General features: G+C 50.3%; 5 protein-coding genes across 8 annotated transcripts in view; all 5 read left to right on the forward strand.

Annotated features, from left to right (window-relative positions):
- il11a (interleukin 11a) overlaps positions 1–4,929 on the forward strand; it is a 6,084-nt gene extending 1,155 nt beyond the window's left edge. Inside the window, exons 2-5 of the mRNA XM_084671185.1 lie at positions 1–140; positions 2,968–3,063; positions 3,189–3,350; positions 3,675–4,929. The exon at positions 1–140 is cut by the window's left edge and continues 18 nt beyond it. Coding sequence (XP_084527311.1) covers positions 1–140; positions 2,968–3,063; positions 3,189–3,350; positions 3,675–3,845 — 569 coding nt within the window. The 3' untranslated portion in view covers positions 3,846–4,929. The remainder of the gene's footprint in view (positions 141–2,967; positions 3,064–3,188; positions 3,351–3,674) is intronic.
- Positions 4,930–5,579: 650 nt separating this feature from the next.
- Positions 5,580–13,924, forward strand: znf628 (zinc finger protein 628). The gene is made up of 11 exons (XM_084669172.1): positions 5,580–5,710; positions 6,097–6,632; positions 6,907–6,979; positions 7,179–8,108; positions 8,812–8,994; positions 9,125–9,506; positions 9,612–9,766; positions 9,985–10,227; positions 10,477–11,736; positions 12,156–12,261; positions 13,908–13,924. The coding sequence occupies exons 2-11, from the start codon at positions 6,244–6,246 to the stop codon at positions 13,922–13,924; spliced, it is 3,738 nt and encodes a 1,245-aa protein (XP_084525298.1). The 5' UTR covers positions 5,580–5,710; positions 6,097–6,243.
- Positions 12,945–15,523, forward strand: nat14 (N-acetyltransferase 14 (GCN5-related, putative)). Of its 3 annotated transcripts, XM_084668819.1 has the most exons (5): positions 12,945–13,222; positions 13,490–13,553; positions 13,908–14,053; positions 14,265–14,570; positions 14,729–15,523. In XM_084668819.1, the coding sequence occupies exons 3-5, from the start codon at positions 13,973–13,975 to the stop codon at positions 15,170–15,172; spliced, it is 831 nt and encodes a 276-aa protein (XP_084524945.1). In that variant the 5' UTR covers positions 12,945–13,222; positions 13,490–13,553; positions 13,908–13,972; the 3' UTR covers positions 15,173–15,523. The 3 variants fall into 3 exon arrangements, with proteins under 3 accessions (XP_084524945.1, XP_084524944.1, XP_084524943.1); XM_084668818.1 differs by lacking the exon at positions 13,490–13,553 and having other exon boundaries at positions 12,946–13,150; XM_084668817.1 differs by lacking the exon at positions 13,490–13,553 and having other exon boundaries at positions 12,947–13,222.
- A 3,218-nt stretch (positions 15,524–18,741) lies between these two features.
- On the forward strand, positions 18,742–20,353 carry aicda (activation-induced cytidine deaminase). The gene is made up of 5 exons (XM_084669173.1): positions 18,742–18,756; positions 19,158–19,355; positions 19,653–19,938; positions 20,038–20,153; positions 20,303–20,353. The coding sequence occupies exons 1-5, from the start codon at positions 18,742–18,744 to the stop codon at positions 20,351–20,353; spliced, it is 666 nt and encodes a 221-aa protein (XP_084525299.1).
- A 366-nt stretch (positions 20,354–20,719) lies between these two features.
- The window catches only part of LOC146301547 (adaptin ear-binding coat-associated protein 1-like), a 4,884-nt gene continuing 603 nt past the window's right edge, over positions 20,720–25,000 (forward strand). The window contains exons 1-8 of one of the 2 annotated variants that reach the window (XM_084671186.1): positions 20,720–20,857; positions 21,864–21,964; positions 22,249–22,353; positions 22,756–22,837; positions 23,365–23,473; positions 23,587–23,740; positions 24,209–24,323; positions 24,583–25,000. The exon at positions 24,583–25,000 is cut by the window's right edge and continues 603 nt beyond it. In XM_084671186.1, the coding sequence (XP_084527312.1) occupies positions 20,763–20,857; positions 21,864–21,964; positions 22,249–22,353; positions 22,756–22,837; positions 23,365–23,473; positions 23,587–23,740; positions 24,209–24,323; positions 24,583–24,637 (816 nt within the window). In that variant the 5' untranslated portion in view covers positions 20,720–20,762 and the 3' untranslated portion in view covers positions 24,638–25,000. Of the gene's footprint in view, positions 20,858–21,863; positions 21,965–22,248; positions 22,354–22,755; positions 22,838–23,364; positions 23,474–23,586; positions 23,741–24,208; positions 24,328–24,582 lie in introns of those variants that run through there. The other variant, XM_084671187.1, reaches the window with a different exon arrangement.

Consider the following 25,000-nt stretch of genomic DNA (forward strand, 5'->3'; position numbering starts at 1 on the left):
CGTCTCTACTTCTCTCTCTACTATTGGCTCAGCTGTCTTTATTTACGTCCGCTCACCCTGTCAATCACCGGCGATTTCAAGAACTGGACAAACTGACCAATCAGACGAGAAATCTGATGAAAGTCACGAATGACCTATTGGTGAGTTAAATGTTACGGTGATGTCAGAGGGGTTGCAATGCTGAATCATGGCTGCTGGCTGGTCATTAGAAAGTGAATGGCCATTGTCCAGATATTACTGTAACATCATACTCTGGAAGTGGAAGGCTATTAGGCCTACATAATACAGGTCACTGCTAAAGTATTTCGACTTTAGACTGTTTGCCACACTGTATTTGCTGGATAATCAGCTTTCACTGACGGCAGACTGTGAAGTTCACCCTTCAGAGAGCGCTGAGATCACGGCTTGTGATCTCAGACTTTAATCCCCAGTTCGCGGGGCTAAACTCTGACTCAGCCGCCGCCTGCTAAGGCCAGTAGACTTCAGAGGCCCAGGTGTCATTTCCCCCGCAGACTTATCTAGATCCTAATCTGACTGTGCACACCTTTACCGAATATCCAAAATTTCCCCCCTCGGTCGATACCAGGAAGCATGGTTCCATATTCCTCTCAATGGGTTGTAAAAAGACGCTATATGGACGTTTGAAGGTACGCCGTAGATGCCGGCCATACAAGACGGTAGTGTCAAATATACAGACCTAATGTGTAAGCTTGGCACCAGGGAAATCAGATTGGAACCATGCAGCTAAGGACATCGTCTGCCCTTCACTCTTATGTCACCTTGTGTTTGAACAGGTGGATAGAAAAACATGTTTTATCTGTTGATTGTCAGTCACTCGTGACTGATAGAGATTCTGTTTTTGCATCAAGCAAATGAGAGGCCTCTTTTGTTCAAGGCATGAAGTCAAAAATAGGCACATACTCTCTCTAGATAGTCAGCATGTGGGGGAGTGCATGTGTGTGTGTGTGTGTGTGTGTTTGTGTGTATTAAGTACAGCAGTTGTTAATGCGGGCGTGTTGCTGTGTTGTCTTACATAGGCCACAGATGTTAGAAGTAGGGTTAGCAAAGACAGTGCTGCTACAACTCTGCACAGCAATGTCAATACTGTGAGCTTGACATGAATTAAGTGTTAATATTTCAGTGATATGAAGAATGTATTATGGTTTAAGCTCTTATTGTGTAGAGTAAACTGGACAGGAGTCAAGGATGGGAAAGGAGAGATGGGAGTCAACGGAAAGCCCCCTCAAGAAAGCAATAAAACACGGTGTGTGTGTGTGTGTGTTTGCATGTTCCTGTGAGCAAGTGAGAGAGGGTGTGTGTGTGTGTGTGTGTGTGTGTGGGTCTGTTTGCGTGTTCCTGTGAGAGAGAGTGTGTGTGTGTGTGGGGGATAGAATGAACATTGGTCAGTGTACAGTGTGCACACACGTGTGTGAGTGTGTAAACTTGTGTGGGTGTGTATGTGTGCGCGTTGAGGGCACTGTAAATAGTTGTGGTTGTGTAGGTGTGTTTAGTGTTTGGAGTTTTTGGTCGCCACAGCAAAGTGGCCTGATAACAATCTGAGAGGTTTATCACATTCCAGTATTTGCATTCAGGAAGATGGGCAAGTGGGCTGGGGGGGGGGGGGGGGGGGGGGGGGGGCTGGGGGCGGTGAGGAGAGGTGTGAGGAGGGAGTTTTGGTGCAATGTTTAGCTAAGTGAGGTCATGGTCTCTCAATGGAGAGGGCAAGAACAGGAGCACAAGAGGAACAATTACAAGTTGAAAGAGAACAAAAGATAAAGAGATCAGAGAGGGAGAGGGAGAGGGAGAGGGAGAGGGAGAGGGAGGGGGAGAGGGGGGGGAGAGGGAGAGGGAGAGGGGGAGGGAGAGGGGGAGGGGGAGGGAGAGGGAGAGGGAGGGGGAGAGGGGGGGGGAGAGGGAGAGGGAGAGGGGGAGGGAGAGGGGGAGGGGGAGGGAGAGGGAGAGGGGGGGGGGAGGGAGAGGGAGAGGGGGGGGGAGAGGGAGAGGGAGAGGGAGAGGGAGAGGGAGAGGGGGGGGAGGGAGGGAGAGGGAGAGGGAGAGGGAGGAGGACAAGCGGAGATCAGTTTGTGTGTGCGTACGCACGCGTGCTTGTCGGTGCACGTGTGTGTGCAGGCGTGCGTCTGTGCCTGTGTGTTATGAGAAAGCGTGAAAAACAGTGGTAGAGAGGAGACGAGGGAAAGACGGAGGAATGTTTGAGGAAATAGGGTTGGGAGTAAATGTAGACCAGCGCAAGACCAAACATTTTACCACAAACATAAGTGACCCATTATGACAGACGGGCAGATGTGAGTATCAAACAGTAAACAGAGCAACGTTCACTTCGTCAATGACGACCACAACAATGAGACCAGAATCTTTTGCAAAGGCGGAAAAAAGAAAACAACATCACAATTTGGCAATTTATTTCTTGTTCCGTTTCCACTCTTCTAAAAACTCATGATGCATGCCGCGTTGATCCTTCTTGTTTATTAAAAAGATATATATTACACCTCTACACCCCAGATGAGCTGGAGATGATAGCATCTTACTCCCTCTAGTGGCTGTAAATGTTCAGGATATATTTTACAGCTGGTCTTTGGGCAGTTTTGTACACAGCACTACGTCATTCCATCTTTTAATAGAAGCTGCCTTGGAGTTTCCCTGCAGCCCTGTGTTGTGTATCCCATTCTGGGTCGTCTTAGTCACTGCATCTGCTGTTATCCTCTCTCTCAGTAGACACCATTCTGTGGTCCCAGGTCACCAACTCTTATTGTTGACATTGGGAGGCTGAATCTGGGTGAACTCTCCTTGAACCAACCATAATTCTCTCAGGGAAAGCTTCCGTCTCAAACCTGACCAGACAGTCATTCGATCTGGGTGTCGCTGTCATATTTTCCTGATGTTTCCATGACCTGGGCATTGCATTTAGGGTGTAGTCGACTGATGAAATGTGTTGTGTTTCTCTTTCAGAAAGAGCATTTTTCGGACTTGGAACACCTGGAACAGCACAGGTTCAAATCTCTGCCAGTAATGAACCACAAAGCCAGTGATATCCACTCCCTTGAGGTATGTGTGTACGCCTGTGTTTATATTCTGTGTATATCGTGTGTCTGTGCTCTCCGATTTCTTTGTACCACACTACAACTCCCAACCATTTATACTTTCTCTCTCTCTCTCTCCATTCCCTACAGTTGAAACCCACTCTCTCTCAGCTCCACCATGACCTGACCATGTTCGAAAAACATTTCCTCTGGCTGAACAATGCGTCTCGGAGGCACCACCACCCAGCTCTGCCTAAACTGACAGAGATGATGTCCCTGATCAAGGCCCTGAACACCACCCTGCAGCGCCAGGTAACAGCTCTCTGTCTGTCAACAGAGGCCCAGCTCCCCGCTCTCTGCTGTCAGAACGATATAGAGAGAGAGAGAGACACACACACACACACACAGAGAGAGAGAGGGAACTAACTGCTGCGGATTATCGAGCTTCAGCCCTTTACAAAACTATTGTCGCAAGTAGTCCTGTGTTGATTTATGTTCAGTAAACTGACAGCTGTTTCTCCATTTTTCTCCCCTCTCTCTCTCTCTCTCTCTCTCTCTCTCTCTCTCTCTCTCTCTCTCTCTCTCTCTCTCTCTCTCTCTCTCTCTCTCTCTCTCTCTCTCTCTCTCTCTCTGTAGATGGGAAGAGTCGATGCACCAAAGCTCACTCTGGTTACCCCGTCCCTTCCCCCTCAGCTCCACAACCAGTTTGAGGTCCTGCAGTCTTCTCACGAGCTGCTCCAGCAGTTTGAGCGTTTCTGCAGCTGGGCTCATCGTGCCTTCATCAGCCTTAGGCACAACCCTAGATAGAGCTTGACCAATGGCTCTGGTCTCCCGGCCAGAGGTTTCAGCACCGCAGCCAATAACGATGCCCAGGACCCACACCTCAGCCAATGAAATTCTACGAAATACACACTACGACCAATGAACTACAAAAATGAATTTTCTCGTCATAGCCAATGAGGATGCTTTACATAAACATTACTGCCAGTTACAGTCCTCAAAATTCACACTAAGAACATTGGTTTATAATTTAGTCTCCCTATACTAAATGCCTAATGTTTATTATTTATTTATGTATGTATTTATTTATTTATTATTAGTTATTTATTTAATGTTATTTATTTAATTTTGTAACATGTCCTGTCATTATTACTTACTTTATTATTGTGAACCCGGTTACTTATATCCTTTTATTCTTCTGAACTATTTTATCTGTGACTACACAGTGGCACTTCTTAATTTCTATCCATGATACTGATTGTATTTCATTGTTCTTAATTCATTTTCTTTACGTTAATCCAGTAGATGTAGCAAAAAAAAATTAACAGCACCAACTGGTTTTTCTTTCTTAGAATGCTGTGTTTTCACCTTCAGAATTCCTTTGTTGCAGATTGGGTGTTACTCACAGAGCCAGATGTTTTATTTTCCAACTGTTTCATTCATCATCTGATAACACAGATACTAGTTATCCCTATTTTAGTCAGGATGTAAACTCAAAGGAGGCAGTGCATTGGTTCCCTTGCATACAGTCGACTAGGTTGCTATGCACAGTGCCTGTTTACCTGATACTGAAAATACATGTGACATACTGAACAAGTTGTATGAATATGCCCTCTTGTGAGCACTGATGGACCCGATTAAATTCTTTGCACAAACTTGTTAGGATCAGCCGGAAGAGAAAGCTGGCTGGTCATGAACATGTTCCTTGGGGTGCAAAATCTTATAGCAATTTTATAGCAATGTACGAGACAAAACACCCCAAGCCTTAAAATACTATGTATAGTCCTGTACAGCTGTACATACATGTAGAAGAATGTAAATTGTTGTGTACAATGCAACTGGATAGGAGTTTTCCATTACATAATGTAGCTTGAATACTACAACAGTGCTACCCCCTTTGTCTTATAATTATTCTATTCTAGCATTCTGTTAAAGTATTTACTATTTATTTAAGTTACTTTGATGGAACTATTTATTTGCGTTGCGGGGGAACAAGACTTCTGCAGTAATTTTTGTACTTTTATACTGTTTATGAACGTTTTATTCCTTGTGATTGATATTGTCCATGCTGGAACTTTGGCAAAGGCCGACATAATACCCAAATGTTGTCCTTTAATGTGAAATATGTGCCTTTTAGGGGGAGGGGGGGTGGGGGGGAGATAATAATAAAAAAACGTTGTACAATGGATTTTCTTTTTGCATATCTTCTAGATAACTATTAATATGTTCAACATACTGGGAGACTGTTTTGGTCTGAGGAGGTGAGAAGTCACTTCACAATGACAGAGAACTACATTACCCATAACCCCTTGCGACGAGAACGGATTACTCTACCTATTTAGCGTAATCATTTATATAATGTGTGGGATTATTGAGATATACGCGTGTAATTTTTGGTTGAATGTCAAATTATACCGTTATTATAATTATTATGTATTAAGCAGATCCAGTCCAAAGATTTGACTGTTGAAGCCCTTAGCCAATGGGACTGGTTTATTTGGTGTACAACGAAGCCAATAGCTATCGTCGTTCTTAGAAGGCGGTAGCGGATGGGTAACTGCTAGTTAGTTTGTGCTCGGGTTTATTGTTAAGGTTGTATGGATTAGCACTGCGGGTCTCTTTCCATTTTCATAACACAAACATTAGCATTAATGCTGAGTTAATACTTCTAGGTGAGTAATTGTTCGAATTTCACCAATGCACCATTTTTGTCGAACAAAGATGTAGCGTAAACGAATACCGCATAGGCGAGGTTAATTTCGCAGGCCAGATCAAGATGATGTTTAAAGACATGCATTCGAGCACATATTTACTGTTGAGATATGAGCATTGTGTTGCATAAAAAGTTTGAGCTAATAATTTATATAGTGTATATAACGTATTGCACCGCAGCGACAGATACAAACAGAGGGCCAGGGGAGACAGGGAGGGGGAACGAGGGGGAGAAAGATGAGGCGGGATTTAAAGGGATAGACCGCCTGATCATTATGTTTGGCCGACCTGAAACACAACGCCCTGCTGTAAACCTAACTTCTCACAATTTCACTTTTAATTACAGAGTTGTATGAAGAAAATAACCAAAAAGTGAGAGAACAACAATGAACGAGACAGACATAAAAACAACGTGGATCCAGCAAAACTAGAAACACGCCCACCTTCACATAACCTGTCCAGCCTGTGACCCAACCCACCCTGTGACCTCATCATGTCTAACTCTGTGGCCACCCTGGTGGTCCAAACAGACCTCTTACCCTCTCAGTCCTCTGGCTCTCTCTCGCCCTTCCCATCCCTGCTGGGTTCGGGGGAGGAGGACGGAGAGAGGGGTGAGGATGAGGAGGAGGAGGAGGGTGAGAAGGACATGGTTGAAGGAGGGGAGGAGGTGGTGTTGGAGATGATGACCTCGGCCGTGACCTCCGCGTCGCAGCACCAGGAGAACCCCGACCACCCCTTCCAGTGCCCGGACTGTGGCAAGAGCTTCAAGTGGTCGTCCAGGCTGACCCACCACCAGCGCAGTCACAACAACGAGAGGCCTTACCGTTGCAACCTCTGCCCCAAGGCCTTCAAAGGCTCCTCCGCTCTGCTCTACCATCAGAGGTATGGAGGAGATCGCAAGGATGAAAGGGGTCGATGGATTCTGGTACTCCAACGATAACCCGTTGTCAAGTCCTACAAACCCGAGCCTCACACACTTACTTGGGACTTTTAAGAGTATAATACAGGAGTTTTATTTGAAAATATCCACTTCATCCTTGGTCATTGGAGCAAGGGACAATGAATGGAATAACGTGTCCATGTGAATGTTTTGTGAAGCCTGTTGCATGCCCTGAATATCAACAGCACATGAAATAATCTTTGTTATTGTTTGCAGATCTCACTCAGGAGACAAGCCCTACAAGTGTGATGACTGTGGCAAAGCCTTTAAACGTTCCTCCCTTCTTCAGGTAGCGTCACGTTTACCCATTTAGCAGATGCTTTTATCTGAAGTCGTAGTCGTGGAGCAGATCATCACAGCCTCGTAGTGCACCTCGTTTGTGTGCTGTGGGGTTCAATCGCCGGCGTGGGACTTTTGTATGTTGTTCCAAAGAGACGTTTGTGTTCACGTCTTCTCCTTTCGTTCTTTTCCCCTCGTCGCTGAACTAGGTTCATAGCAGCGTCCACACCGGGTTGCGGGCCTTCCAGTGCCCCTACTGCCCGCTCACCTTCAAGTGGAGCTCCCACTACCAGTACCACCTGCGGCAGCACACGGGCGAGTGCCCCTACACCTGCGACAGCTGCCCCAAGGCCTTCAAGAACTCCAGCAGCCTGCGGCGACACAAGAACGTCCACCTGGGCCTCAAGCCCTACGTCTGCACCGTGTGCCACAAGGCGTTCACCCAGTCCACCAACCTGAGGCAGCATATGAGGATCCACACGGGCGAGCGGCCCTACGTGTGTGGGGACTGCGGTCGCAGCTTCACGCACTCGTCCAACCTGGCCCTGCACAGGAACTCCCACGCCCACACCTCGGAGGGGAAGGGAGCCCAGCCGGGCGGGGCGGCGGGGGCGGACGGCGGGGGGAAGGTGGAGCTGGAGGTCATGGTGGGCTCGGAGGAGGTGACGTCGTCCATGCTGACGGACATGGTGGGATTCGTGAGCCAGGAGGGCGCGGTGGGGGTGGAGGAGGTGTTCCTGTCGCACCACCACCACGGGGCGTCGCCGGGCCAGGCCCTCCTCCCCCGGCTCACCCTCACCCACGGCAGGGAGGGAGTGTGTACGTCCCGGGCCATCGGCACGGAGGTGCACGTCAGCACGGACACGGGCGCCAGCGTGCTGCTCTACAGCTGCGGCAGCTGCAGCCAGACCTTCAGCACGTGCAGCGAGCTGGAGGACCACCAGGGCATGCACACGGCCCCGGGGCAGGAGGGCCACGGGCAGGCGGGGCCGGCGGGAGACGGAGGGGTGGGCGTGGGGCTGGTGGGGGCCGGGCACCTGCTGGCCGACTTCGAGGAGGTGGTGGAGACCACCACGGTGTCGGAGAACGGGCACACGGCGGCGGAGCTGCTGGGGCTGACGGAGGGCATGGACGGAGGGGTGAGTTCTACTGCCTAGGGTGGAGGAGGGAGGAGAGGAGGGGTGAGTTCTACTGCCTGGGGTGGAGGAGGGAGGAGAGGAGGGGTGAGTTCTACTGCCTGGGGTGGAGGAGGGAGGAGAGGAGGGGTGAGTTCTACTGCCTGGGGTGGAGGAGGGAGGAGAGGAGGGGTGAGTTCTACTGCCTGGGGAGGAGGAGGGGAGGGGTGTTTAGGGGAGAGATGGCGAAAGATTTAGGGGGGGTCAGATGGCTGAGCGGTTAGGGAGTTGAGCTGTTAATCAGAAGGTTGTTGGTTCGATTCCCGGCCATGTCAAATGACGTTGTGTCCTTGGGCAAGGCACTTCACCCTACTTGCCCTGGGGAGAATGTCCCTGTACTTACTGTAAGTCGCTCTGCATAAGAGCGTCTGCTAAATGACTAAATGTAATGTTTTAATCACGCCATACTGGGGAGTCAGATGGCTGAGTGGTGAAGGAGTTGGGCTTGTAATCAGAAAGTTGCCGGATCGATTGCCTCGGGGGAAATGTCCCTGTACTTACTGTAAGTCGCTCTGAATAAGAACGTCTGCTAAATGACTAAATATAAATATATACTCTTTATGCCTTTTGCTTTTTCTACGTCAACGATTGGCAGGTAGCATCTTTGTACAGCCATGAGAATCGAAGGGTATGAAGCCATGTGTGTAACTCTCCCTGTGTCTGTCAGAACGTGGAGACCACCCAGGCCCAGTTCGACCTGCTACAGAGCTTCACTGCAGCCGTGGCCCAGATACCAGCCGAGGGGGCGGAGCCAGCGGCCGTCACCGTGGCCACCGGGGGGGTCACGCCGTGCGCCTACTGCAACAAGAGCTTCAAGACAAGCGGAGGCCTGAACAGACACCTGGCACAGGTACAGAGAGAGAGGGAGAGGGAGGGAGAGAGGGAGAGGGAAAAAAGGAAAAAAGTAGGGAAGAAACCTCCGGAAGGATACACAGTTCTGACGTTGTTGGTGAGCTCTCTTTTTGCCCCTCCCTCGCCAGGCCCACCCTCCCGCGCCCCCCCAGTCCCGCTCCCAGTTCAGCTGCTCTGCCTGCGATCGCTCCTTCCCCCTGCTCTCCTCCCTCCTCACCCACCAGCACTCCCACACGCCGGAGCAGCGCCTGCTGGCCGAGGCAGAGGCCGAGATCGTGTGCCCCCCATCGCTGTCCCTGTCCCTGCCCCTGCCCTCCTCCCCTGGCCAGGCAGGCAAGCAGGGCGACGGCCAGGGGGAGATCCACGTCAGCCTGATCACCGTCACCCAGGAGGAGGAGGACGAGGAGGGCCGGGCGGAGCGCGACCAGGCCAAGCCCCCCGCGCGCTCCGTGGCCAAGGGCCAGAGGAGGGGGGCCGCCGGCAAGGCCGCCGCCGCTGGGGGAAACAACGGTGAGACATGAGACCGTCGTCCGGTAAATAGGGTCGTCGTGGCGACGAGGGGCAGTCCACCGTGTGACAGGGTCGAATTGAGCAGTTTCCCCCCCCGTCCCACAGAGAGGCCGTATCGCTGCTCGGAGTGTGAGAAGTCCTTCAAGGGTTCGTCCGGCCTGAGGTACCACATGAGAGACCACACGGGGGAGAGACCCTACCGCTGCACCGAGTGTGGCAAGAGCTTCAAGAGGTCCTCTCTCCTCTCCATACACCAGAGGGTACGTCTCACCTGAGCACCAAGCCAACCTCGCTCTCCAACAGACGGGTCAGCTGACCGACTTCACAAACGCCCTTTCCCACGTTTCCGTGACCCCCCCTCTTCCTCCACCTCCTCCTCCCCCTCTTCCTCCACCTCCTCTTCCTCCTCCTCTTCCTCCCCCTCCTCCTCTTCCTCCTCCTCCTCTTCCTCCCCCTCCTCCTCTTCCTCCACCTCCAGGTGCACACAGGTGTGCGGGCCTTCCAGTGCCCCTACTGCCCGCTCACCTTCAAGTGGAGCTCCCACTACCAGTACCACCTGCGGCAGCACACGGGCGAGCGGCCGTACGTGTGCAAGGAGTGCGGCAAGTCCTTCAAGAACACCAGCTGCCTGCGGCGCCACAGCCAGATGCACTCGGGCCTGAGGCCCCACACCTGCACCGTGTGCTCCAAGTCCTTCTCCCAGACCTCCAACCTCAAACAGGTGGGCATGGGGGCACCCAGGGGAGGGGGGCCACCCGGGAGAGGGGGGCCACCTGGGGGAGGGGGGGCACCCGGGGGAGGGGGGGCAGCCAGGGGAGGGGGGCGTGGGTATGCAGTCCTAGCAGGGGCGTCGATCTGGGATGAACATTGGGGAGGAGGTGGGGTGGGGGGGGTTTGAAGTAGCATAACACAACGTTAATGATATTCAAATAGTCTCTTCCTCTCCCTCTCTCCCTCTCCCCCTGAGCAGCATGAGCGCACGCACTCTGGGGAGAGGCCCTTCCAGTGCTCCCAGTGCCACAAGACCTTCACGCACTCCTCCAACCTCCAGCTCCACCTGCGCACGCACTCCTCGCGCAAGGACTACAAGTGCCCGTACTGCAGCAAGGAGTTTGTCATGCACTCCTACCTGCAGAGGCACATCCGCACGCACGCCAACGGCACGGCGGTCGTGTCCGGGGGCGGGGCCAAGGAGGCGGATGCCGCGGGGGCCGCGGGGGGCGTGACGACCGCGACGCTCCTGAACCCCATCACCTTGGAGACGAGCGGGAACCCTGGAAGCCTGATCGTGTCCCAGCCGGCGCTGGACATCCCCCTGAACACGTCGCAGAACTACTTCATGATCCAGACAGCCAGCGGCCTCCAGCTCATCCCCCTGTCAGCGCCCACCCCGGCCCCGCCACCTCCCCCGCCCCAGACCCAGAACTACATCGTCCTCCAGTGCCCGTCCAGTAACGGCAGCCAGCCCAGTTTGATCCTCGTTCCCGCGGCGACCAACCAAGCCCCGCCCACCTCGGAGCACCAGGCTCTCCCATTGGTCCAGACCATCCCGGCGCTGCAGCCTGTTCTCGGCCCCGCCCAGGCTCAGATCCCTCGCTTCCAGACGGTGACCCAGCAACAGCAGCCGGCCAGATTCATCATCGCCAACGGCAACGGCGGCGGCGGCAACACTCCAATCGCCACAACGACACACAACCTTTCCTCCAACTCCCTGCTGAGCAAGCCCGTACTGGCCAGGAGCACAAGGACAGCCAGGACCAGGCGCGGACGCAAGCCCAAAGCTGCTTCCCTAAAGGCAGCAGCTGCCTCCACCTGCCCGCCCGGCTCCGAAACCAGCCTGACTGCCTCTACTGCCTCTACGGTCACCTCAACGACCACCGCTGCTGCTAACGCCACGACGGCCTCCGTCTCCACGTCACCACCTGACTCAGCCGTGTCCCCCTCCGCCCCCCTGCCTGGTTACCATTCTACCTCCACCGCCTCTTCCCTGCCCACTGTGGTCACCGTCAACGCGCCCGTCGCCACGACCACCCGGGCCCCCCTCCTTCCCCCTGAAGGGGCTGCTCCGGGCGGGGACTCCTGTGGGGGCGGGGACTCCTGTGGGGGCGGGGACTCCTGTGGGGGCGGGGGAGGGGGCGGGGACTCCTGTGGGGGCGGGGGAGGGGGCGGGGGAGGGGGCGGGAAGCAGTACGTGTTGTGCTTTGAGAAGGACGAGGGGAGGAGGGAGCGGGTGCAGATCGAGGGGGAGGGGGGGAGTCTTACGTGTTACAGTTTGAAGGAGGGGGGCCTGGCGAGGGGGGGCCGGGGGGGGACGGGAAGGGGGAGTCGTTTGTGCTGCGGTTCAAGAGGGACGGAGAGAGGGAGGGAGACGGAGGGGGGAGTGCGGGGGAGGTTGTTTCGCTCCTGCAGGAGTGGGGAGGAGAGAGGGAGGGAGACGGAGGGGGGAGTGCGGGGGAGGTTGTTTCGCTCCTGCAGGAGTGGAGAGGAGAGAGGCCGGAGGGGAGAGAACATGGGGAGGAGGGGGGAGAGGGGGAATCCTACGTGCTGCATTTCCAAACGGACACACAAAGCATCGACGAGAGCCAAGCAAATACTGGTTATCCCCAAGGCCCGGATAACAGCCTGGAACTTTCCTGCCCGCCTACCCAGGCTTTGTTGCCTCTCCATGGGCAGGAGGTGGTGTTTGAGCTGGGGGAAGAGACCAAGATGGAGCAGGGCACCGGGGAGAGCATGCAGATGATAGCTCTAATCGAGGGTGAGGGAGGAGGGGAAGGGGTTAGTTACAGTACTCCTGGAGGGGAGGGGAGGGATGTTGGAGGGGGGATGGAAGGAATCTACCAAATCGAGGGAGAGGAGGGGATCGTAATCATCGAAGTCAGCACCAGCCACCTGAGAGATGGAGGGATGCTCCGAGGAGGAGGAGGAGGGGCTCAAGAGGGGAGCGAGTCAAAGGCAGAGGGGGGTGGAGGAGCTGAGATGAGGCCCGACAGCAGCAGAAAGCAGAAGTCTGCAGAGGGAGTGGGTGAATCGGCTGAAGACCCAGCCAGCAACGGTCCCACACACAGCTCTCCAAACATGCAGTTAACGAACTGACTCTTCACAAAGACTGTGTGAGTGTGTGCGCTTTCGGGTGAATGTATACATGTGTGCATGAGTGGCGTGTGTGTGTGTGTGGGTATGTTATTTTAAGTGAACTTTGGACCTTCATGCGTTAATATTGTTGGAGAGAAAAATACTGAATGATGAACTACCATGGTGCCAAGAGATATAATTTTAAGAGAATGTGGACTTGATACCTTGAATACATAAATAATATGATTTGCATTTACACTACCACCAGGACTCTGTGTATAAAACACCTATTATAATAAATGTGTTGATAACATCTTGTATTTCCCTTTGCTACATATGGGTTCCATAAACTTGTAATAGCATCCTTGTTTATTATGGAAGATAACGGGCTTTGTACAAGACGCGTTCATTCCGCATTCACGTAGGATATTAACGTCGCGTACGTCAGTGGCGTATTGGGAGTTTAGCGGGCTGGGCAACGCAAGAATAAACATGCGTAGCGTAATAAGGAATTCATCGACCACGCAAGTGTATTGAGTCATTCAGTCAAACGTGAGAAATGTACAGTGGATGTAAGTTATAGATCATAAAGCGATCCATCAGGTAGATTTGGGTGCATGAGTGTATTTCACTGGCGTTGGAGGGTAAGTAGCGAGTCCCTTGATTCATTATTTGTTTCAACGACAGACGTCTGATTGTATCCCTTTTAGCCTGCTCACCATATAAGGATTTAAACAGGCTCCACACAGTAGCCAATAATCTCCAACCATTTTATTAGTCTAATAAATTGAATGCACCAGATAGTATAGCTCGTATGGAACCAAGCACAAGATTTGTGTACATGCATTGTGATGAAAACATTGTTTAAAGAACGTACGGCGAGCACTGCATTGTGTTTCCATCTACAACAGAAATCCCTCCCCGTAATCCTCGTTGTTTAAGGAGGCCAACGGGCTACATTTTGCATACTATAATGTAAGCATAAGCATCGTTTCAGTCGTTCGTTCAAAGATGCTCTTGGTAATTGCTATATAATCTGCTGCTATAACATTAAAGCGAACAGTCACTTTGCATATTAATTTCAGCTGCAGTTATTTGATACGAAACTCCGTCCCCAAAGTCATGGCATAATATCCAAAATAACTGCCACTAAAAATAACCTGTCGAAAAATACATCGTCACAAAAATAATCTGTCGTCATGGTCGATTTCGCGGTAGGAAATGGGTGGTTTCGTTTCTGTAGTTATCGGTAACTTAATAAGGATTGCTTGGTCTATGATACCAGTACTTACAAAATATCACTTTTCCCTATACTCTGTGTTCCTACAGAGGGAAACGAATGTTAGCGTGTGGATGCTGCGTCTGAGGCGCGTGAAGCCGTCTGAGGCCCAGTCATGGTGAAACTGGAGCTCGATCAAGTGGTGATGAGGAGGATGAAGGAAGATGACATAGAGATAGTCAAAGCCCTCATAAAGGTAAACACAACACCTGCATAGACACGTAAACAATGCAGGTTTCAGCCATGTAAATCTCTCTCTCTTTCTCTCCCTTTCTCGCTCTCTCCCTTTCTCTCTCTTCCTCTTTCTCTCTCTCTCTCTCTCCCTTTCTCTCTCTATCTTGCTCTCTCTCTCCATTTCCCACTCTCTCCCTCTCCCCCTCCCTCTCTCTCTCTCTCTCTCTCCGCAGGAGGGCTGTCAGGGCACGGAGAACCGCCTGGTCCTCCACCTCCTCACTCGCCCTCTCTGCCTCCTCCTCCTGGCCACCATCTCGTCCTTCCTGCGCTGCCTCCTGCACTCCTTCATCCTGGCTCTGCTGGTCCCCGTGTTCCTCGTCATCGTCTACCTGAAGTTCAGCATCCCCCGCTCCACGGGGGTGCTGGGCACCAGCCGCACCTGCTGGGACTACGTGGGGAGCAGCTACAGAGGAGAGCAGGACGACATCCTGCCCAACCCCTACGCCAGGATCAGCGGGAAGACCCAGGGGCCCAAGAAGGTCCGTCTCAACAACTTGCAGATTTGTTTGTTTACAATTTGATTTCCATTTATATCTGTGTTTTTTTTTCCTTCTCCCATGTCTGATTCTGCATAGCCTGATATTTTTTTATCATTTTGTGTTTCAAAATGTTTTTATTTTATTTATTTTTTTATCAGAAGGCCAAACGCAGGAATGTCCCCAAGGAGAAGGAGGAGTCGGGGGAGTGGGTGGACCCCGAGAGAGAGCGGGCGGCAGGGCAGGTGTGGCTGGCCGACTGGGAGGGGGAGGTGGTGGGCTGCGTGGCCAGGGAGGGGGAGCGGCGCTCGGGCGTCCGGAGGATCTGCAGGGTGGTGGTGGGATGCTGGTACAGGAGGGAGGGTCTGGGACGGCTCCTGGTCCAGACCCTGGAGCAGAGGGAGAGGGAGACGGGGGCTCGCCGCGTCTACGCCTACATCCCCTGCCCGTCCAAGGCGGCTGAGACCTTCTTCAGGAAGCTGGGCTACCGGCCTCAGGGCGAGGGCGCATACGGAGAGGAGGAGGAGGAGGAGGAGAGGCTGGAGAAACCGGAGACGGGCTTTCTGGGCTTCCAAATCACCAAGGTGTTTTTCAAAGACCTGTGATCGAGAAGCGCTGCTCAGATGTTCAAACGGATAAACAGATCCCTGTGCGGATTAACAACCAGGAGGATGAAATAGACTGTAGGAGAGAAATCACACGAAGAGATATGAGTGCTAGCTTATCGTGGTAGCAAGCTTCTTGTTGGACTGTGTTTTCTGTCTTATTTTGTACTAAGTTATAATTTGTGTCATTTGAATATTTATTTATTGAGCTGTTTTTGAGTAATAGTCCAAATCTAACGACTATGAACACCAACACCTCATAATGTACTGAAGATTCACCAGTGATGACAAGACCCAACAAAGTCCAACATTTCATGGAAAATATGTGTTTATAAAACATTTATTAAGTAATGAGACTTTGAGTTTTTCATACTGTGGGAATGAGGGGAATTAAGATATGACATCTGTGTGTGTACAGTATTATACAGCAGTATTATACAGCAGTATTATACAGCAGTATTCTACAGCAGTATTCTACAGCAGTATTATACAGCAGTATTATACAGCAGTATTCTACAGCAGTATTATACAGCAGTATTATACAGCAGTATTCTACAGCAGTATTCTACAGCAGTATTCTACAGCAGTGTGTGAGCATGTATACGTGTTGCATATGAGTCAGCTGGTACATATACATGATGTGAGGATGTTACTGGACTGCTGTGAGTCTGTGAGGATGTTAGTGGACTGCTGTGAGTCTGCAGAAGTCATCTCAAACTGCCGCTTCATGTCGTCAGCTGCACCTGCCTCGACCCTGCAGAAGGCCGGATGGGGAGGTGTGTTGTGTGAAGGTGAATGGTTGTGGTCCTGCGGTTACAGTGCTCACCTGAAGCAGCAGAAGAATCACACTAACCATGCAGCATGCCACAGGATGTTTGTACATGACTTGTGGCAGGTGTGTGTGTGTGTGTGTGTGCACGAGGAAGGAAAGTGAGTGTCGGATGATGGCTGGGCTCACCTTATGCAAAGATGAAATAACGTTCACTGTTCATTTCGCCCGAAGGAATTGCATGACTAAAAACGAACAGTCTGCCGCTGTCGTCTGAGATGAGAGTAACGCCCCAGCCGCTACCTCACAGCAGTGCTTCCACAATAAAAGTCCCATTTCTTTGTTCATCCCAGATCAAAACAACGCCCACGCGTGTAATCACCCGTTCGCGTCAACACATGGAACTTGCATGGGCAGTGTGGGGAGTCCTTCTGGTGCGTAGTGAAGCGCTTTTTTTCCTCTTGACCGCTATGCGATCATTAGCTTCATCACCGAGTCATCAGAGCATCTCCACGAGAGGCTGACTGCACACACCTGCTAGCAGGCCCTCTAACCGATCCAGAGCTATTATTGTTGTCAGGAAACAGATGTAAGTTCACGCCAGAGGAAAGTCAGCCTGTTTGTGACTGTGGTTACGTGTGTCTGCACGGTTGTGCTGTGTGTGTGTGTGCGTGTGTGTTGGGAGGGTGTGTGGGCGGGTGGGTTTCGGAAAGAATGACTTGACATTTCCTGCTACCGGCTTCTCCCCCTGACTATGGGTTAAATGCACAGCCATGTCTACCCCTACTGTACCCCACCACACACACACACACACACACACACATGGGGATGGGCAGAGCACGTGAGCGTTCATGGGTGACAGTGTGTTGACCTTGGTCAATCCCAGGAGACAGGGTGAGGGTGGGGAGGGGCTCTGCATGTGACACTTTGGTCTGTACTTTGCAAGCCTTGAGTTATGAATGACAACTGTCTGCACACACACACACACATACACACCAAGTTCATGCACGGTAATCATTGTGCATTGTTTAAGTAGTGTCATAGGCTGTGTAGGTGGTTGCTAATGACATCAGGGGTACCATGGAGATTTCTACTTGTTGAGCTGTACTATAAAATATAAAGTGGATACATGTGCTCCGCATGATGTGTACTGCTTAGATTGTGTTAATGACACACTTACACAGATGGGCACCACACAAACACACACACACACACACACACACACATGTGCTTGTGCACACAGACACACACACACACACACACACACACGCAGATGAGCTCCAAAAACAGCCACCCTGGGAAATGGTGAATTCCCCCAACCGCAGAGTGCATGCGAGGGTGAGGGGGAGTCATGGGAACAGCAGCATGCGTGCAGCCGGCCGGCCGAGCAGACAAGACCGGAGTTAAAACAGACAGTCCAATCACAGGAGAGAGAGAGAGAGAGAGAGAGAGAGAGAGAGAGAGAGAGAGAGAGAGAGAGAGAGAGAGAGAGAGAGAGAAAGAGAGACAGAGGGAGAGAAAGACAGAGAGAAAGTAAAAAACAACACACCCATCCTGATTCGTGGAGGGGTGGATGACAACATCTCAAGGTTCAAAGGGTTCTCCACAGTGCGGTCTGGACAAGACGTCGGGCGAGAGAGGTCACTCCTGACTGCCCCGTTTTCTGTTTGTTATGATTGACACGCTATGGGAAAACCCAACTCTGAGGCCTTGCTAGGTGTGAGGGCCACTAGGGGTGGAGAGGGGGCCCGCGGCTGGCCAAACCCAGGGGTGTGGTGGGGAGGAGGGGTGGAAAGGGTCAGGAGGAGGAAGGGGGTAAGGAGGGGTTAAAGAGAGGGTTGGTTAACCCAGCCTGCACCAAGGCGAGAAGGTATCTGGAAGGTTTTTATTTAATGATCTGGGAAAACCAAAAGGAAGGGTTGGGTGACTAGAGTGAGTGTACTGGCTGGAAAGTTCCGTTCGATTGGCTGACTTCACTGACGTACGAGTGAAAATCCAAAGGTTGGAAACCACGTCAGTCTGGGACGCACTCTGTGTGTGGTCACGATCATTGTTTTATTAAAATCTTCATTGTGTAAACATTCCAATAAGTCATTTTTTGGTGTAGAATCTTTTAAAAATAATTTGTTGTTTTTGAGGTACAATGCATCTACACAAGACTAGTATATGTCTATTTAATGTGAATGTTTGTGGATATTTACAGCTACATTTACACTAGTTTCAACATATCTGCTCAGTAACAGTTTACGGGATGAGACTTGTGTCTTCAGTTTAAGTTCAAGTCTTTTATTGTCAGACACACAGAACAAAACAGGGTCAGCCTGGGCACTGAATTTCTTAGTACAAGACAATACAAAGCAACCTGGCATAACATATAAGTACACAGAACATAGATTGCATCCCATCACAGTCGTTTCACCCCTCCTGTTATTGTATTTTGAAGTTCAAGTCTTTTATTGTCAGATGCACAGTAAAAGACTTGAACTTGACTGGTTGTATTTTGAAAAACCATTCTGTCCAACCAGAGACTCCTTTACCTTACATAGGCTGTTTAAATACTGTACGTGACTATAAGGATCTGCCTTGTTCCCTCCCCCCCTCACACACACACACACACACACACACATCTCAACACACACTCTTGCTTGATTGACAGCGTGAGACATCCCTGTCTGTCGACATGATCAGTACGCTAGATGGGTGAGTCATATCTAAACGCTTGTTACAAGGCATTTCTTTCTTAATCGTGAAACGCGTCGCGTCAGAAGTGTACGATGCTTTAATGCCAGAATGCGGGACGATGAATCATAAGAGGGTAACCAGGCAACTATCGAGGGTGATTGTTTAATCGGAACGATGGGACACTCGTTTCTCACGTCGGCTAATCAAGGTTTCAGTGAGACCGACAGGTTAATTACTTTCTTTAGTTTCAGTAAACGCTTACAGTGAAAGTAAGACTGAGACAAATAGGGATAATGAGTCAGACAGCATTTCAGTGTTTGGTAAAAACAGGTGGTTAACCGCTATCGGTTTCCAAAACCGAAGCTTTTTTATGCAAAGTTTCATTGAAACGATTGTAATCATAGTTTTTTTTTAACCTTACATTCAGTCATTCAATGATGTCCATATGCTGTTAGACAAACTATCTAGATGATCTGTTATAGAGAAGGATGAATCCTCACATCTGCTGGTCTTCACCAGCTGTTGCACCTACAGCCAAAATGTTTGAACATTTCACTCCTTTGCAGCGTGCTTCTGGCCCAGAAGAAGTTCATCTACCACTACAAGAACATGCGCTGGGCCAAAGGTCGACACGAGACCTACCTCTGCTTTGTGATCAAGAGGAGGGTGGGGCCCGACTCGCTCTCCTTTGACTTCGGACACCTGCGCAATCGCTCCGGCTGTCATGTAGAGGTGAGGGAGGAACAATGAGGGAGGAACAGAGAGAGGGAGGAAGACAGGGAGGGAGGAAGACAGGGAGGAACAGTGAGAGCTTGCTTGTGTGGAAAACAAGTATTTTGCTTCCTAGTTGCCTCCAGAGTTTAAACATTTCTCATACCTCCTCTTTGCTCTCCTCTACCCCTCTCCATCACTTTTACATCTGTTTCTACACCATACCCAACTCTGCATCACTTACATCTCATCCTCTCCTCCTCCTTTCATCCTCCTCCTTTCCTCATCTCCTCTCCTTCTCTTCCTCTTCCCCATAAGCTGCTGTTTCTCCGCCACTTGGGGGCTCTGTGCCCAGGCCTGTGGGGAACAGGTGGTGCTGGTGGTGGGGTGAGGTTGAGCTACTCCATCACGTGGTTCTGCTCCTGGTCTCCCTGCTCCGCCTGCTCCCACAGGCTGGCTGACTTCCTCAGCCGGACCCCCAACCTCCGGCTCCGGATCTTCGTGTCTCGTCTGTACTTCTGCGACCCGGAGGACAGCCAGGCGAGGGAGGGGCTCCGTATGCTGAAGAGAGCCGGGGTACACATCACCGTCATGAGTTATAAAGGTGTGTTTGTGTGTGTGTGTTTGTGTGTGTGTTTGTGTATGCTGGTATGAGTTACTGATCCCTCATTTATTGCTGATGATTTCCGGACCCCATTTCTAGACTATTTCTACTGCTGGGAGACTTTTGTAGCTCGCAGAAAGACAGGCTTCAAGGCCTGGGATGGGCTTCACCAGAACTCGGTTCGCCTGGCTAGGAAGCTCTACCGTATCCTACAGGTATATCTAAGACAAGACGCACATTCACAGTCCAAAAGTTCAACACTACTGTCATTAACTATACTGTACGGTGTACTCATTCAATAGGAAGCTTGCTACAAGAGGCAGGTAGGGCCAGCTGATCTTCTTGTGTTCATTTTGACTTACAGCCGTGTGAGACAGAAGATCTGAGAGATGCTTTCACGCTGCTGGGACTGTGAGTGAGGCGCCCCCCCCCCCCCCCCCTCCACTGGTGCTGTAAGATGATGACGACACAGAATTATCATCACTAAACTGAGAAACTGAGATGGGCTACAAACTAACTGAAATACTGCCACACTTATTATTATTACACAAATTATTTTGAGAAATGTCTGAATTGTTTGAACTGTACCGTAAAGCTGTCACAATAAACTTTAATTTCAAATTCTGTGTTCACGTCTTTTAAACACACTTTGTAATTATGATTGACATGATGGCCTATTCAACTTGCTGAAGGGCTGGTTGACTTAGGACGATGAGAAAATGTGCGTCTGTGCGCATATATACAACATATTACGCTCGCGTAGCCTATCCGTTAACGCTAACGGACACCACACACCGACTGATACCGATTGAATTAAAGTCAAGATGGCGACCGAGGGGGAATACGAGTCGATCCTCTGTGTGAAACCTGACGTCAACGTTTACCGAATCCCACCGCGAGCATCGAACCGGGGTTTCAGGTAAGAGTTGAGATGCTTTAAAATAACAATCAAGCGTTGACCTTGCGCGACTTCAGCATCCTTCGCCGCGTGAATGTCAGCCACCCAGTTCGAGCTTCTCCCCATTGGCAATAACGTATTCTCACGTAGTGGTCGCATATCTTATGTTTTGGTTTTGTGTTAAAGCTTTGTTAGAGTCATACACGGAAAAGCGAAGGTTCCTCTCATCGCTGTGTCTCACTTCACATCGACATAGGTTGTGTTGTACCTTGTGATTGTGTAGGCGATGATGTAGATACACCTGTCATGCTTGTTGGCTCAAACCTGTCCGTATAGGCGGTGCGCTGTGCATCGCCGGCGAAGCACGCCAGTGACCTGGTGAAATACTGCTTACACTGCGTATTGTGCGTAAACGTGACAAAGACGACACGGGCCTTATCGAATGTTTATGAGTCAGTGACGAATGTTTACTGTAGTACTATAGCATACACTACGGTATGCAAATACTTAAGGATTAAGTGAGATTTCTGTTTCCTTGAGGGAGATTACCTGGGAAACGTTCCTTCCGTAGCCAACAACCTCTTGTCCCAACCACAAGGTTCGGTCGGATGCCTTGTTGACATTGCACAGAATGAAGTGTGTGGATTGTGTTTACCTAATTTTCATTGGCTTATAATTCGACTGTATGGAGGGCAGCAGGATTCTGACTGGACAATCAGTAGACCATACTGTTTGTCTCCTGGGAGCTGATTGGTCACCATCAGTAGCATCCTGTGACCACACACAGCGGAGTCTGTTGTGTGAAACAGTGAGTAACAACGATGACGCAATACTCCACCCCGGGTCGTGGTGAAAACGCCAGCCCACTGTATAGGCTGAGTCACGTTCCTCTCCAGCGCTGGAGTAACTGTCTCTGCGGTGCTACCATCAGCAATACAAAGAAGTACTTAACAACGAAACAAAAGACTATTATAGTATGTGACACACAAACACAACCTAAAACGGTGACTGTTATCTCGTCCTCCAGGGCTGCAGACTGGAAGCTTGATACGCCCGACTGGACGGGCCGCATGAGAATTACGGCTCGGGGCAAAGTGGCCTATGTAAAGCTGGAGGACAAGATCTCAGGTGAGGAGCCTGCTGGAGGGGGGGGGGGGTGTCAGTGAGCCCCTCTGACAACAAGCCTGGACCCCCTTGTGGCCCCCTTACATGTAGAGTCTGAAATACTTATTACACAATACATTTTAGCAATGATGTTTTTTTTTTTTTTACAAGAAAAAAACCATAGAAAACAGTGGATGTGACTGATACTGATTATGTAATACAAATGTGCTCAATTTAAATGTAAGGGAAATGGAAGTAAATAGTGGGATGATTACAAACATCCATATCAACGTCTTTGGCATCCACAGGGGAGCTGTTTGCCCAGGCACCCGTCGAGGAGTACCCTGGCATCGCCGTGGAAACTGTTAGCGACTCCAGCCGTTACTTTGTGTTGCGTATCCAGGATGAGAGTGGTGGGTAGATTGTTACCAGGGTGACTGTTGTCAGTTGACACCCTTCTCTTTGTGTGTATACGTACTAGAGGGGGATTATAAAGCGCTCTATGATCACAACACCTGTGTTTCAAGATCTATAAAACGTATGTTAGGTCAACTTCTACCTTAAAGTACTCTGTCACTTACAGCCGTAGTGACAACTATTGACATGTGTCTTTCCTGGTAGTGTCATCTAGAAAGTACCCAATGGTTCCATGGTCTGTGTTCCAACATTGTGTTGAGTTGTTCCCCTGGCTCTTGGTCTAGGTTAGTCTGTCAGTAGAAATAGAAGGTATTGATTGGTCAGTTGGGTTGGCTGGGACTGGGGGAGGACGCCTGCTCTCTCACAGCACAGTCTGGTCTCTGCCTGTCTCTGCTCAGGTCGCAGTGCGTTCATAGGCATTGGCTTCGGGGACCGAGGAGACTCGTTTGACTTCAACGTAGCACTGCAGGACCACTTCAAGTAGGGCATTCATCAAGATATAATAGAGACAATTATTTACTTGTGCTGGATTATCAGTCTTTCCTTATAATCTTCTTCTGTTTTTCACATTTATCCCTTCCTCTCTGCCTCTCCTCCCTGCCTCTCTGCCTCTCCACCCTGCCTCTCTGCCTCTCCTCCCTGCCTCTCTGCCTCTCCACCCTGCCTCTCTGCCTCTCCTCCCTGCCTCTCTGTCTCTCCTCCCTGCCTCTCTGCCTCTCCTCCCTGCCTCTCTGCCTCTCCACCCTGCCTCTCTGCCTCTCCTCCCTGCCTCTCTGTCTCTCCTCCCTGCCTCCCTGCCTCTCTGCCTCTCCACCCTGCCTCTCTGCCTCTCCTCCCTGCCTCTCTGCCTCTCCACCCTGCCTCTCTGCCTCTCCTCCCTGCCTCTCTGCCTCTCCTGTCTGTGACTCTGTCTCTCCGGTCTGTGACTCTGTCTCTCCTGTCTGTGACTCTGTGACTCCGTCCATCCTCTGCCTGTGTCTCTCTGTCCTCTGTCACTTCCTCTCCAGGTGGGTGAAACAGGAGATTGAGATCACTAAGCAGTCTCAAACACCCGATACCACTCCTAAACTGGATCTGGGTTTCAAAGAGGGCCAAACCATCACCCTCAATATAGGGGTGAGATCTGTTAACGCCCACAACACAAACACAACACACACTTAGGATTTGGGACACAGTACCCAAATTAGGACTTTGCTCATCTTCTCTCTCCTTTTCAATTTGTCTCGCAGCAATCTAGAAAGAGGGATAAGTCCCGCCCCCAAAGTGCAGGTGGCTTCGGGCTCCTTCCTCCCCCCCCTGGGGGGAAAATAGCCCCTCCCCCAACATACACCTCCTCCAATGACAACGATGATGAAGATGATGAAGATGAAGAGAGTAATACCGGTAGGGATACCCTAATGCTTGTTCTTAGAAGGAAAGGGCTTTCAATACCTACGTCACATGTAACTAACTGTTTAAGGGCAATTTGTTGACATAAAAATTGTAACAAGTCAATTAAATGTTATTATTAGGTTGTTAAGTATGTAAAAAACTAAGTCAATCTGATAACTGTGACTCAGTCTTGGAACCATATACATTTTCCCATGCATAATTGTTTCCGGGATTCTGTTTGGTTATTTGAGGACCGGACTAGGATTCGATTCAAGAATGTTGACACCATGAAGTGGACCTCATGGTTGACACTATGAAGTGGACCTCATGGTTTACACTAGGAAGTGGACCTCATGGTTTACACTGTGAAGTGGACCTCATGGTTTACACTATGAAGTGGACCTCATGGTTTACACTATGAAGTGGACCTCATGGTTGACACTATGAAGTGGACCTCATGCGAGTGTTTCTCGTTGTCAGGCTGTTTGCTGGACCTGGACAGCAGCAACTCCAACTCTGTACTGCAGCCCCCCCCTCCCAACGCTTCAGCGGCAGCCGGCTCAGACATGTGGGGAGACTTCTCCCCTTCCCAAAAGTAAGGGACGACTTCAACTCCCCACCTCTCTCTCTATCTCTCTCTTTCTCTCTCTGTCTTTGTCTCTCTGTCTCTCTGTCTCTGTCTCTCTCGCTCTCTTTTTCTCTGTCTCTGTCTCTCGCTCTCTTTTTCTCTCTCTCTCTCTCTCTCTCTCTCTCTCTCTCTCTCTCTCTCTCTCTCTCTCTCTCTCTCTTTCTCTCTATCTATTTCTCAGATTTGTGCTTTTAGATCTTTAATGACGTGTTTTTGTGCTTTGCAGTGCTGTTTCTATGCCTGACCCTGCCAAAGACGATGCCAGCTGGGAGCAGTTCTGAAGCTGTCCCACAATCCCTTTCACTTCACATTTCCCTAAAACTCACCTACATCCAGACCTAACTGGCCAACACTAATCCCGATGCCATCTCTTTTTCTACCTCTCTCTCTCCTTTTCGCTCCACCCCGCTATTCACTTATCTTGCTCGAAACCGTCACTCTCCTGTCACAGTTCTGCTACAGTCTCTCTTGAGCTCTCTCTGTCTATTTCTTCTCTCTCTCTTTCTTCAGAGTATTTATGTATCCCTGATGACACGAGCACGACAGGAATTACAGGACAACAAAGGGAGGATGGCAAATCTAAAACATAGTCTTATAAAAACAAATTAATTGATGTACATAAGATGATATATGTAAATGTATAT

Source organism: Hypomesus nipponensis, chromosome 2 (genome assembly GCF_054491055.1).
Source record: "Hypomesus nipponensis isolate SF chromosome 2, ASM5449105v1, whole genome shotgun sequence".
NCBI classification, from domain to species: Eukaryota; Metazoa; Chordata; class Actinopteri; order Osmeriformes; family Osmeridae; genus Hypomesus; species Hypomesus nipponensis.